The 15,462-nt window shown below is 37.9% G+C and overlaps 1 protein-coding gene across 3 annotated transcripts in view; it reads right to left on the minus strand.

Moving 5' to 3' along the window:
* Positions 1-15,462, minus strand: part of cadm2a (cell adhesion molecule 2a) — a 500,950-nt gene that overhangs the window by 18,315 nt on the left and 467,173 nt on the right. For 2 of the 3 annotated variants that reach the window (XM_082157509.1, XM_082157510.1), the window contains 4 exons: positions 12,267-12,428; positions 11,275-11,365; positions 9,799-9,977; positions 3,813-3,923 (listed from right to left, as the gene is read on the minus strand). In XM_082157509.1, coding sequence (XP_082013635.1) covers positions 3,813-3,923; positions 9,799-9,977; positions 11,275-11,365; positions 12,267-12,428 — 543 coding nt within the window. The remainder of the gene's footprint in view (positions 1-3,812; positions 3,924-9,798; positions 9,978-11,274; positions 11,366-12,266; positions 12,429-15,462) is intronic. The other variant, XM_082157511.1, reaches the window with a different exon arrangement.

Here is a 15,462-nt window from a genome sequence, read left to right on the forward strand (position 1 = left end):
ATTGTCTGTAATGATTATCGTCAATTGAGACAGGATAAGTAATGTCTGTGAAACTGAAGAGATGGATTATACCCCGGAGCACTGCAAATATTATAACGCTTTTAGATATTTCAAAGTGTGCCCCCTCCACTTTTTGGGAAATAAAAATGATATTTTAAGAGTTTTAAGATGCTGTGCCAAGAAAGAAAATTGCAGCCACCTACAATTTAAAGACTTTAAGATCAAGCAAAGCCTCTGTGTAAGTGGTAATTTACTATAGCGGTCACTTTCCTGCTATTTAGCAAGGACAAATGTTAAGTCACCTAACTAATATTAATGATCCAAGCTGATAAGGTCCCTCCTACATTTCAGATTGTTGCTGCACCCCTGGATGTGTACACTTTGCCATCACACATAACGGTCATATCACACATAATTATTTTGTTGTGCTAATTATTACGGCAACATATTTGAGATTATCTGGCAAAATTCATTCAAATTTCAGAAAAAATATAACCAAACTGTTGATATTTGCAAACCTACATTGCACTAAAATACTTCTTGTTCTTAGTCCCTTTTTCAAAAAAAAATTGTTAGGAAAAAAAGTTACAGTATACTGTAATTTCTCTCCATCACTTTGCTTCAATCACAAAATTACAGGCTTGTGCACTTTTTTTTTTGCTTTTTGCTAACCAAACGAAAACACAGTCCTTTCAATCTCGTATACATGGGATGTCAAACGCATTAAGGAACAATATAAAATTACTAATATTAGGTTTAAGGTTGTATGCCATGCAACATTTTTCACTGGCACAGTCTATAAAAAGTCATGAAAATCATCAGGGCTCGTCTGTAATTTTAATCGCGCTGAATCGTGATAACCATTGTCTTGCGATTCACACACTCCAAGTGTTCACATGACTTGAAGAAATAACTCAAGCATCTAAAACATGGCTCTAGACTTCTCATAAAGCACTAATTGGATGAACAAAGCTTTCCAAGGCGAAGGCGGCATGCATTGCTTGCAGACCAGGAACAAAGTGTTAGAACTTGCAAATGATTCTCTGAGGATTGCTCATTTGTTTGCTTCTTACTGGGACTACAGCCCATGAACGAGGCAGTATCCAGGCCACAACTGACAGGCCCACGTCGGCCCATTATGCTCCTGCGGTGTGGCCATGTTGAGTAATTGCTAGGCTTCTGGTCAACGCTTCAAGAAACATATGTTCCACTCCACACTGAGAGACTCCTTGCAGGAGGCTAGTCGTTTCCATGTATAACGTGTCTCCTTTGACAAAGGGTCTTGGAGGAATCCACAGTAACCTACAGCGGAAATAATAGGACATAATTCGAAATAATTGGGTTTTTTTTCAAGCCAACATATTTCAAAGCTTCAAAAACTTCAGCACTTCCACGATAGACCCTTCTCTGTTTATGTCCTGGAGTTAAATCCAATTAAGCCGGATAATTCTTGGCAGACGCTGGACAAGTTTAAAAGTTTTGTAATAATTTTGCAAAACTGCTGCGCTTTGTTGTCCTCTCTTGGCTAATGAACCTAAACCCAGACCCTCCCTAAAACAGATAAATTTCTGCACTTTCCTCTCCCTGTCCAAAGACAAAAGGCATGACCAATCATTATCCCTGTAAAAGTGTCTCAGTGGGACAATAATAGCGCAGGGGTCTACGGCAGGGCGCTTTCATGCTGATTATGAAAAGTGAGCTGTAAATATTTTAAAATTCTCAGCATCCCCAGTACTTTATTCAACCTTTCAGCTTCATAAGGTCAGAGCTAATTTGCAAGCCACAAAAACGCATTTGGCAGATTTAACAGGGACGGGAGGCGCACTGATGGCATCGTCAGGGCCCTCTGTTTCTTTGAGGAAGAGTTATTATTCCCATTAAGCCCGGCAGAACGATGAGGCCAGAAATTCGCCGCTGGTACGCCCCCATTGATCGCAGATAGGAGAATGAGCTGCTAATGCATTTAGAGAAATAAGATCTGTTAACACTGCAGACGTTCAGCATTACAAGCTCAGAGAAAAATTTGCTTCGATGGAAGGCATACGTATGTGTGGTATTTTTTCACAAATAGCTGATTCCATTCTGGTCGACTCTGGTTGTAAACACAATGCAGTTAAAGGATAATTCCAGCATAACCTGGCATATAACTTGGATATCCTTAGGAATAGTCAGCCTGCTGATAACATACAGATGCAGGATAAACTTTAATCTTCTACAAAATCCCATGTTTAGTTCAAATAATCGTCAAATTTAACCAGGTAAGCCTCTCTGAAGAATGGAACGGTGATGCTATCGTGATACAGTACAAACACAGCCATTTTGTTTTTGTGCAGAAACTTCCCTCAAAGTTGCACCAACAGGGCTGTACCCCTCACAAGTAGCACAAAAATAGGTAGACATTCAAACGACCCTTTGTAGAGTCCAGGGGGATTGCGAATTTTTTTATTTTTCGCCTTATAAATCACACTGTCTATATTTAGCTGAAGCATTCATAAACAAGAAACAAAACAGACCCTGATACCCCTGAGACCGGACATTCACGGCTAGGATCTAAAGAACACTTATGTCACATGGTATATGCCTCCAGGCTTGCTGTCTAGGTACTTAACTGATGGGAACCGTTGTCCAGATCCTCTAAAGATGCACAAACTCCAGGGTAGAGGATAGTTAAGGTGACCATTTACTCACCCCCAGAACTTGTCCCAAACCCATATGCTGTTTGACATTGTGGTATACGACATGTAAGAACCAGTAGCAAGGCTCAAAACTCGCATTTGCGACTAAAAATAGATGTGTGGAAACTGTAAAATGTATTTAGGAGCATGTGTGCAAAAGAACCCGCAGGTCATAAAAATAGTCTTAAATGGTATATCAAACGTCTGAATTATTATTTTAAGAGGGCTTAAATTTGGGAATAAAAAAACGTGAATCATGATACGGCCTAATGTGATTAAACTTCAAAAGGTTATGATTTCATCAAATAAATGCGAGCAGTAGCACTGTATGTTTCAAATCAAAATGTATTCTACAGTCTTGTGGTTTAAAATCAATTAATACCATGTGTTTATGCCAATAGATTGCTCGAGATCTACAGCTGATGAATTACGATGAATTTTGATTGAGCAGCCGGCAAAACATTATTTAACATATTATTCAATATACTGTATAGATTTTATTAGTATTGTACTAGTATCTGTTTATATCACTTATTCTATTTGATAATTATTTACTGCACCCCTAAAGTTTTTAATTGCTCTCCTAAATGTTTCAACTTTTCACATGTGCTTCTTGGGAAAAAAGTAAGCATCAAGCCCTGATTGGTATTTTGCTTTACCAAGGTGAAACCAGGCTTAGATGTACTGGAGTCTAAACAACTTTTTTAAGAGCTTCAGCAAAGGGGAATTTCTGTAAAGATTCTTAAATTCTCCTTTTTTGTTCAATGGAAGAAAATAACAGCATACAGGTTTGAAACGACACTAGCATGAATAAACAATGAAACATTTTTGATTCATACCTTTAATAAGATGGGTTGAAAAAAGATAAAGACACATAAAGGCTCAAACTGTCACAGTTGAGATGCTATTCATAGTTAGAACACAAGTGAATGGTGAATGGAAGAGATATGAACTAAGCGAGGACACACAAAGGTGCAGAGAGACTGCAGGGTACAAAAACACTTCTCTCCAGATGTCCTTGGAGCTGCAGACTCGAGTCAGAGGAGACCAGCTTGGGGAGAAGAAAGAGAGATATAGGCATGGAGAGGGAAGCGCGTGAGGAGGATGAGGAGGAAGGGCAGTGGGGTTGTACAGTACCTCTGTTACCGGTGACAGCAGAATTGAGATTCTTGGAGTCTAAGGGACCTGTAGTGTCTGGGAGGGTGGGTGCAGGGGAGGTTGTGGATGGTGACGGTGTGGTGGGGGCATCTGTCATATACGCAACAAAAAACAATGACAACAAACATGTAAACAGAAAGGGACGACAAAAGACAAAACAACAATGACAAGGGGGAAGAAAACATTACCATAACAATGGAACAAATGAAACAATAGTTGTATGCTGACACAATGCAAATAAAAACTGAATGGGTTTAATTTAACAATGCACACATGAATAAACTATTGAAAAAATGTACAGAACATTTCAGAAATGTATGTCTTTCTTCATGATGTTTATGGATAATGGGTTTGGTTTGTGTATAATATATCAAGCCATTCTAGATGATGGCAAAATGACAGTTTTGCTCACAAAAATGATAGAAAAGAGAAAAGCATCAATATTTGATGTGATATCAAAAGCGGGCTGCACTGCTGAAATGATGGATAAAATGTAAAGAACAATCACCGTAACAAGCCTTTTGTTCCTAATAATATATAATGGAAAAAGAGCAGATGCCACTAAAACTGTCTGTATACCTGTATACTAAATACCTATCTGTATCTGTATACAGCATATATATATATACTAAGTAAAGGGGGCCAGGCTAAAATGCAAAAGCAAAGTTCACTCATAATCTTATATAATTTCAAGGTGCAGTTGAAGTTGAGTGATTTATGCTTTTAAAACAGCATGTATCATTTAAGCCTCTTGAATGCGACAGGTTCAACAATCAGTGTAATGCTGGCAGCCGTTATGCATGCATAAGGCATATTTAGTGCAGTGATAAGGACAGGAGAGGAGTTTTGGGCTCAAGTTGATAAGCTAAATCACCAGTCTGCCTTCATACTAATGGACTCAAGCAGACAAGCAGAGTAATCTAACTGATACAGTAGCTCAAAATTGCACAGCAGCCACCAGCTCTGGCTAACTATAAATTAGACAGTGCACAGGTTCCAGGGCAGAGATTAGTTAACAGCAGCTCATGGCTAGACTTGTGCATTCTCTGAGGAAAATTTAAGTGATGTTGAGCCATGTGAAACTCAAGGCATTGCTAGGCTGTTGTCAAGGTGTCATGAGTGTTAGAGCATTGTCATTGCTTATTGGTTTCCTATGAGATTTGTTTCAGCTGGTTTATTGTCCAATCACACAGGTATCATTCACATTTGTTGCATAAATGGTGCAGGAAGACTTTCACATAAAACTTTAATTCTTTCAGTATTAAAAAGGGTTTGTTCATATGTATAGGTTAGGAATATCAACAAAAGCCTAGCTCTAAGTAAGAGCAATAGTAAAAGTTTTGCCTTATCAAACACCACTACTGTTGGCTTGGCTGGAGCCTTGGGAGGTTTTTTTTTGGTTTTTTGAAAAGGATCAGATAAAGTTTGTCTTTGTTTCCAAAGAACATTATTTATAATGCATTTAATAATGAACAAACAAAAGATTTTTCCCTCTGAAAGATAATTAGCACATAACAGTATATTCCTGCTCAGTGATATGGAGAAACACTTCAACTATACAGAGAAATGTGAAAAGATATTAAGATATTATTATCATTCTAATAATAAAATCCGGTGCAAAATTACTTGCTCTTCTGAAATGATCTGCTAGGTACATGTTCAGCTTTACCACATACACACAGCAGCTGATAATTTCTCAAGAGCAAGTCATTTGGCACAAGATTCTATTACTAGAAAAATAATGACTCACAGATGGCAGGGTTGTAAGCATTTCTCTGTATGGTTGAAGTGCTTGAGTGATGTTTTGGATGTTAAAAAAACAGACTACATGTAAATCATTCATTGGCTGATTTCTCCAAAAAGCAGAGGTGGGAGTAAGTCACACATGTGCAAGTCACAAGCAAGTCTCAAGTCTTAACCTTCAAGTCTCAAGCAAGTCCGAGTCATTTTTGTGAAAAGCAAGTCAAGTCAAGTCACTGCTTAATGTCAAGCAAGTCAAGTCAAGTCGTAGCTTGGGTCACAAGTCACTGGCAAGTCATACAAACGTTTGATGATTTCACTGAATTTATATATTAAAATAAGTTAAAACTACATAAGCTGTGGACTATGGTTTTATTTGCAACATTTTTTTTTAAATATGCATTTCCACATACAGCTGAGTGGTTACTACAATAAAAAATAAAAAAATAATAAAAATTTAAAAATTTGAAACTACATAGCCTAAAATGTAAATGTAACTGAAATTAGGCCAACATTAAAGCATGAAAAATAAATATGCCTCAAACATTGCAGAAGACCATTAAAAGGTATTAAACAATTCACAATTCAAGTATAATGGTTCCTATGCCACCAAATGGCATTCTTCAAACTGGCATCCCCTTTATGGAACATGAACACATCCCAACAAGTTAGATCTTTCCTTTTTAACAAAAGAATAACAAGAAAAAAACAGTAATAATTGAATTGACACAAAACTTACACCTGTCAATCAGGTGGATTGACTATTGTACATTATTAATCTGTGTGAGTGAGTGATTTATTAATATTTGTGAATGAATGTGTGTGCATGTGTATGTGTGAAAAGTGTATTGTTTGCATGTCCATGGTTGTGTTTGACTGTGTGTGTGTGTGTGTGTGTGTGTGTGTGTGTGTGTGTGAGTGAGAGAGAGAGAGAGAGAGAGAGAGAGAGAGGTGATTTGATTGAGTGTGATTGATTCATTAATATTTGTGAGTGAATGTGTGTGCGTGTGTATGAGTGAAGAGTGTATTGTTTGTTTGCATGTGTGCATGGTTGTGCTTGCAAGTTTGAATTTTTGTTTTGTGTATTTGTGTATGCATGGTTCGGTTCGAAAGTCTGTATGTTTTTTTTCTTTGTGTGTCGGTGTCTTTTTACAATCTTTTAGTGGTATTAACTAGCGATTTCTTTTTACTTACTCTATGACCTATATACTAGCGTTATAAGCTAAACAGTTTTTAGAGATAAAACTCTTTACATTCGATTATCATGAAAACAAATCCCAGAGAACGGTAGACTGTACCAATGCATTATTAATTATTATTAAATTACAGTTACATTTTTTTTATATTTCTTTTAACATTCAAGTCAACCCTGGGATCATAGCAGACTATATTGGTAGCATATAACTAGACAGTACAAAGGGATGCATGCAGGTAAGAAAAACTGGAATATGGCATATTTTAACCCGATTTTCATTTTCATTTTCAAGAAAATATTTTTTCTCTGTGCTTTTGTATGTAAGGGATTATTCAGATCATTAAGAAAATCATTAACCCAAGGCACTTGAATATTATTAAAAATATATAGAAAGCCTTTATTTCATCATGGCTTTAATATTTTAAAATCAGGTGACAAGTACTTGCACAACTATGCGTTGTGGCTAATGAGCCTTTGTCAGGGTGTGTGACCAAAGCCCCTTTCACACAGAGATTCCGTAAAATACACGGATAAAGTGACCCAAGATTTGACCCGGGTTCGTTTGATATAGGTTCATTCACACTGCCAGTCTGGCAGTGCCAGTGATTTCCCGGAATCAAAGATTGCGTTCACACACAACCCCTAAAGACATGTAATGTCTTAGCAGCGTCTTAAGTTTGCTTATGAGCTGCGATCTCTCTCTCTCTCTCTCTCTCTCTCTCTGAGAGAGAGAGAGAGAGAGAAACCACGCTTGTGCATTTTTTTCTTCTTCTCTGATTCGATCATAAACTTGCGCATTACGTACCGTTTCAAAGCTGGCGAACGATCCCGGGCTTCAGCGTCATCACTACGACACTGCATTATCACGGCTTTTGTTCACACAGCGCGCGTTCCTGCTGCGTCACGTGATTGTTGCGGTGCGTTCAAATACAGATATTTATTTTTAAAAAGACAAGTTATTTCGAGTCATTTACCTCAAGTCCGAGTCAAGTCTCAAGTCATGAATATCAAGTCAAAGTCAAGTCAAGTCTTTTATTAATATTTGTCAAGCAAGTCTCAAGTCCTAAAATTTGCGACTTAAGTCTGACTCGAGTCAAGTCATATGACTCGAGTCCCCCATCTCTGCCAAAAAGTATAACATATAGTCTCTGTTGCTTTCAAAACATTGCTTTGTTTATTTGATCATCCGGCCAGCCCAACATAGCAACACTAAATCAACCAATGGGGTGAGTTTGGGGAGTGGCTATTTGTTTAAACAACCAATGATAGATAGTGGAAGTGTTTGGGAAACTTTTAAAAACATTCATTATTATTTTCTGTTTGATGAGCTAGTACTGCAGAAATTCACCTTAGAAAACCTTAACTTTATAGCAAAAATTGCACTAATTTTAAAAGTACAGCTTATGGAAATAGCAAATCATGAGATTTTGGCTCTTGGCTTTTTTAGTTGGGGGATATAGAGAATTATTAAAGTGTTCAAACCTGTTCAAACAGTCTAGATACTATTGGCCTGCTCTAATATCTTATTTAAATGTCATGGCCCAATTTTAATTAAGGGTGAGATTTGAATAATAATATTGACTATACCTACCTCTCAAGTACCCCACTGACATGGCAGCCCTCTGCCTGGAATATCAAGCATTTGGCTGCATATTGAACAGGTAATATTGCATTTGGAATTGGCACAATACAAGATAGGTGATCTGATGAAGGATAGTGACCATTATATTGCTCCGGGTTCTGTGCTAATCACTGATGGAAGGACGGCATCATGTTTTGCCATTTAAAAAGACAGTAATGAATTCAGACATGGTGCTTTATATTTGTGACACCCAATTAGCTTTTTATTCCTACAGAGAAGGTGTCAGTTTTATAGTATCAACATCATTAAAAGCTTTGGTTCTCCTTGTTGTTATAGTGTCCTGACATTTCAATGAGCCACTGACTGGACCCCTACACTGCACCATAACGGCTAATTAAATCTTCTTAAGATGGCCCGTGGGAGGATACAAAAGCCGAGGTAGAAGGAGAAAGTGAGAGAAAAGTAACTTCTCAAATGGAGAGCCTGAGGAAGAATTTTCCGGACTGGAGGGGTTTAGTGTCAAGAAGGCAGGAGAGACTCTTCCGCTTGATGCTCACAGTCATATCCGTTCTTAGCCTGTGAGCGTTTCCGCACAGCTGCCTCTGATGAAAGAGATGGCAGATGTGGACGCAGTGTAGCCTCTGAACCTCAGGCTGTATCGAGACCCATCATGCTTTACTGTCATGCTAAGTGTGTGAAACTCATTCTCTTAAGTGAAGTCAGAGAACGACAGAGAAAAGTGGGTTGCTGCATACGTACACTTCTTTTGTGCAATATTTATGATGCAGAGGTGATCATACGTCTTTGAAAGATTATCACTAAATTACAGGAATATTTCAGTCAAAATTTAAAAGTCTATCATCATTTACTCATGTTAATAATACCAGCTTTTGCCCATATTATAAAAATCAATGAGACCCAAAAAGTTCAAGTTCCATAAACGTCATACAGGTAATGTGAAATGAATCCATACGACTTGTATGAAGTCTTCTGAAGCAATACAATAATTCTGAATGACGAACGGATTGAAATTTAAGTCTTAATTCACTTTCAAATCAAATCAAAACTAACTTATACAAGGACTACATCAAATACGGCGACAAAAAGTTTGGGGTTCAATTAATTTCCATAATATGAACCAAAACAACTGACATTCTTGAAAATATCTCCTTTTGTGTTCTGCACAATAAAACGTCATATGAGTTTGGAAAAACATTAGGGTGAGTAAATGAGTAAATTATGAATTTTCATTTTTGGCTGAACAATCCCTTTAAGCTAGATATGGTTGATCTATCAAGCCAGCAATCATTTCAAGGCATTGCAGCTTTCAAGTGCTTCACTATAAAACTGACAGTTACTAGCAGGGTAGAAACGTAGGTTTGATTAGCGATGCAGATGCTTCCTGCAAGGGCTGTGCTTGCTTAACATGTTTCTCAGATGTCACTCACCATAAATAACCAGCTTATATTCAGCATGACTGGTGCCGAGGTGATTGGTGGCTTCACAGCGGTAGGTGCCGTTATCTGTTTTGTTCAGTGACGTGAAGGTGAGTTCTCTTCCTTCGACAAACATATGGTCCAGGTCTGGCAGCTCTCCTCCGTCTTTAGTCCAGAGTACTGGGTCTGGCCTGGTGAAACACTGACATTTAGCTTCTAATAAAAGGCATTATTATAGCTTTTTTATAATTTAATGAATTTTATTTTATTATTTATTATAGTTTATTATTTATTTCCCATCCTTTGATAACAACATTTTGCACTTTAGGATCTACAGAACTGTAGATGCTACACACAGCCAGAAACAACACAAGGTTTGGCAGACATACTGTAATAGCATCTATTCTCGTTCCTCATTCTTACATTACTGTGACTGAGTATCTGAACACCAAAAAGGCGTTTTTTACGTAAATATGAGTGGTCATGTGTTTGCATATATTCAAATGTATTTGTCTGATATCGGAATCCAGTATATGGAAATACAGAACAGGCCATTTTTGCAGCTTAAAGAGATAGTTTACCCAAAAATGAAAATTCTGTCGTCATTTACTCACCTTCAAGTTGTTCCAAACCTGTATGCATTTCTTTGTTCTGTTGGACACAAAGGAAGATATTTTGAAGAAAGATTGTAACCAGGCTGCTTTGGGGCACGGACTTCCATAACTTCCATTGAATGAAAAAAAAAATATATACTATTGAAGTCAATGGTGCCCCAGAACTATTCAGTTTCCCACATTCTTCAAAATATCTTCCTTTGTGTCCAACAGAACAAATAAATGTATACAGGTTTGGAACAACTTGAAGGTGAGTAAATAAAGACAGAGTTTTCATTTTTGGGTGAACTATTCCTTTAAGTGGAAAAGTTTTTGAGTTCTGAAAGTTAGTACCTAGTACAATGAAGACTTTTCTCAAAAGATCTCCTCCTTGATCTCAAAAGATCAAGGAAAATTGGATTCCTTATGATATGACCCCTTTAATGCTACAATCAATGGAAAACACCACCACAAAGTTACAGCAATGGCTTTGAGAATACACAAATCATAGAGAGAGTTTTAAAGTTTTCAACTTCAGTTTCAAACATAGAACAGTTCTAAGCTATCTGTATTATCAAAGTTTATCAAAGATTTGTCAACCCTTTTTTTGGGAAATAATATAAAGTATTGGCCTTATTTTAGCTTCACTTGTACCAACATATAAGAGCTTCTTAATGTTGTTTTCCATGTGAATTTATGGTTATTTATTCATAGCTGTTCACATTTATGAGTCATCACATTAATGCAAGCATGTGGTTATAAGCCGCTAGCTGTAGGCCTGCCCACAGGGCAATTTCTCCTTGGTGCAGTAGATATGCAACGCATCTTCCCAAAGCTCTTTGCAAACAGCAAACATTATAATTCAGCGAGATGCTGATAATTTGAGAATGCTTACGAGGGGTTTCCTTGAGGTACACATTCCAGTTTCAGGTACTGCCCCTCCTGTGGGAGGGTTGCGGAGTGTATGATGTTTACAATGGGAGCATCTATAACAGAGATAGAGAGACGAACAAAGAAATATTGTTTCAGACAGCATCCAAGAGGAGGAATGACACTCTATGGAGATCAAAAGGTAAGTGATGTGACGTTACTCAGGCTCAAATGCTCCACTGCGTCTCACTAGATTGATTAAATGTCAAAGCTTCAAAGAGAAACTCTAACTGGTAAATGACATTTTTCTATAATCACTGTGCATAGTTTTTGCTTTACCACCATATATCTAGTTTAATTAGTTAACACCCAATGAACGTCTATTAGTACGTCTTTTAGCTTAGATACAATTTTACTCCTAAAAGTCAACAAAAATAAACAAATACATTTTTAACATTTAAAGTCTTTCTCATTTGGGAAAAGAAATTATACCTTTAATATGTCTAGTCCAAACGTCCTGTTTCAATAGAAATTTCAACATAAGACAGAAAATTGCTCTCATTAAGCATTTTTATGGGGTCATCATTCACTCACCCTCATGTTTAATTTAGGCTTTTAGTCACATATAAACATTCATCAACTCACACATCAGTTGTGCTAAACGGAAGCTCAAGCATGGTTGCTTGACGTGTGAGAACCAATGAGGTTTATTCTCATCATACGCAGCAACTGCTTGATTCATGTGGATTATCTCTTTATTAACTTTTTGAAGCATCAAAGTGGTAGTTGCATAGACTGTAAATGGAGGGACAGAAATCTCTCAGATTTAATTAATCTTCATTTGTGTTCCAAAGATGAACTAGACTTACGGGTTTGAAACGACATGAAGGTGAGTAAATTATTACAGAATTTTCATTTCTTGGTAAACTAACCCTTGAAGGTTTATGTTTTATAGTAAGGAATATGGATGTGAGCATCATGGGACGCTGGCTTGAGTTGGGACCCAGCCATACTCACAGTGGACCTCCAAGACCTGCGTAGTGTCTTCGTGGGTGGCAGTCAGGGCCACATGGTCCACTCTACAAGTGTAGGCCACACCGTCATCCTGCCGGTCCACCTGGAGCCGCAGGGAACTCTTCACTGTGAATGTCTTGCCACTGGCATTCACCTCTTTGGCACCTGAGAGAAGTGGATATGAACAGCATAACAAAGATGAAACGTGTTTTAGAGCTTCACATACATTACAGTCAGAGTTACAGTGAGAACTTGAAGTACTGTGGAACACAGGGGTTCAGAAAGATGCACCACTCTTTTTTTAAGACTTTACGTTTCAATAGAAAACTTCAGTTTTGTGAAGACAGAGTTGAGTTGCATTCATTATTTCCACCCACTGACGCACATCACTGTGTTTGGAATGCTCTTGAATCCTGCCTCTATCTTCTCTCACATCCAAAACTGGATAAAACTGGTGAAAGTAAAACTTTAACTCTTATCTGACTCCGTCAAAGTTGAAAATATTGATCCAATTCTTGTTTTTTTGCATTTGACTGAGCTGAACTCTCATGGCAAATCAAGCAGGATTTATTTTTGCAATTGTGACAGGTTTATTTCATCGGTTTAAAAAAGTAAATCCTCACTGGACGTTAATTAAATTAGCCTACATTTTCTTCTATAGAATTAGTGTTGATGTATAGTGCTGCACTCGAGACATTTATCAGAGCAAAACAGCTCCCCTTATTTTCTCCTGAAAACTCCATTAGTTGAACAACAGATTGTGTTTTGTTTTGTTTGCTTCAGTGTGATAATGACTTCTGCGTTTATAGGCTTATGCTGCATACGTCGCTGTGTAGTAGCACTGACAATACAAATCCAGGGCAATTAATCCACTGCATCTCAATAGGCTTAACAAATACTCCAAATTTCTCATCAAAAGGATATTATTACATCTTTAAGAGTGTAAATTACATATTGTAAATTCACTATTGTCAAACAGTTGTTCAAATAAATGTAAGGACCACAGAACATAATCATGTTATGCAAAACCAAAGAGTATCTAAAATCAGATCTTGCTCATTGAATCACAAGATTTTACAGCGATGCTGTAATTTCAACACTCTTAGGGGATGTTCACAAAGAACACATTTTTGCATTCACTGCGCTATTTTTCCATTGTTTTTCTGTGTAAACATGCGCAAGACGGATGTGTTTGACCATTGTATTCGCATCTTGCGCATAGCACGTCGTTCTAGAAAACGTGCCGCTCAAGTTAGTAGTTCAACTTCACTAGTTCAACTAGTTCAAAAATATATGTATATAGACCTTGTGTTTTTTTTCTGTTCCACTGCCACATGTCATGTATTTAACAGAAAACTTGGTTCTACCGAACTTTAAAGGGATCTATAACTCGCATCATATTTGGAATCAAAATCTATAAAGAACATTTGAAAGATTTCAAAGGATCAAAACAACACAGGATGCATGATCTACCTAATTTTCTTTTCTTTAAAATATAATTTTAACAGTGCCCAAACCAGTTCCCAAAACAGGGAAAAAGATTAGTGGATCAAGAAAATCATGTTTTGTTGATTTGTGTTTGTGGATTTAAAGACAAAATCACAAAAGACTTCACTCCTTCCAAAACCTTCAGATTTAGGTCCAACCGTAAGTACAAATCCACACAATTCTTGTCTATATGAATCATCTTATTCTTTCTCTCTTTCCATTTGCTCCCCCTCACTTTCTCTACTCCCAGCATCACTCCTGCTATCACTGCCAAGCTGTCAATCAGCTTCCTCTGGGGGTGTCGCCACCCGCTCAGGAGCATTTGAGCATGCAGAAGATATCATTTAGAAACCTGAAACACACACACACACACACACACACACACACACACACACACACACACACACACACACACACACACACACACACACACACACACACACACACACACACACACACACACACACACACACACACACACACACACACACACACACACACACACAGAGAGAGAGAGGAAGGTACAGTTCTATGGGTATTCTTTCTTTTTGGGATGCTTATGGGATGCAGTCAAGAGGTTGGGGGTAAATGTTTATTCCAGATATACAACTAACAAACAGACAGATTGTTAGTCTGTTCACAAGAGCATTCAGATGAATAACACAGTATGGCTGTGAACGGAGAAAGACAACTTTCATTTGAGAGTTGACAAACACTCTCAGCAATTAGATGTGGATAGTTTGTTCCACCCCATGGTTAGAGCCAGTGAAGATTCCCAGCATGCTTTAGAAGTTTCTTTAGATCAACTTAAGCGCATTTTACAGTTGGAACAACTCAGTGGCAAGTGGTGGTCTTCTGAAATGCGGAAGCAAAGTCCCCTTACTGCGGTTGAGAATTTTAGTACAACGAAAATCATTCTCCCTGTTGTAATGATTATGCAACCGCCTTCTTCAAATCCCACCAGAGATATTCTATAGGGTTCAAGTCAGGTGACTGTGATGCCACTGTAGAATCTTCCAGGACTTCTGCAACCAAGCCTTGGTGGAATTTGAGGTATGCTTAGGATTCATTGTCCTGTTGGAAGGTCCAATGATGCCCAAGCTTCAGCTTCCTCACTGACGGCATGATGGATTTCCTGATACTTCAATGAATCCATCTTGCCTTCCACATGCTGCAGGTTTCCAGTGCCAGAGGATGCAAAATGGCCGCAAAGCAGACCCAGAGTTTCACCGAGCCACCGCCATGCTTAACTGTAGACAGAGTGTTCTTTTAAGCATATTATTATTATTATTTTCTCCAGACATACTGCTGATCCATAGGGCTGAAAAGTTCCAGTTTTGTTTCATGGCTCCACAGAACAGAACCCTAAAACTTCTGTGGCTTATTTATATGATTTTGAGCACCTTTCTTGTGCTTTTGGGTCAGTAGTGGTGTACGTCTTGGAGTTCTGGCCAGGAAACCAGCATGAGTTTAGTACTCGCCTTACTGTGCAAGCTGAAACCTCAGTGCCAGTTGCCACCAAGTCTTGCTGTCTTCTCAGAAATTTGATTGCAGCGGTTGATATATTCCTTTTTCTGCTCCATCCAGACAGTGTAACCACTGTTCCTTTAACTTTAAACTTGCAAACTATGCTTTCAACTGTGTCTCTAGGAACATTAAGTGCCTTCGCTATATTTTGTATCCTGTTTCTTGTTTGTGAAGGGCGATTATA

The sequence above is a fragment of the Leuciscus leuciscus genome (genome assembly GCF_965113295.1).
Source record: "Leuciscus leuciscus genome assembly, chromosome: 24".
Classification (NCBI taxonomy): domain Eukaryota; kingdom Metazoa; phylum Chordata; class Actinopteri; order Cypriniformes; family Leuciscidae; genus Leuciscus; species Leuciscus leuciscus.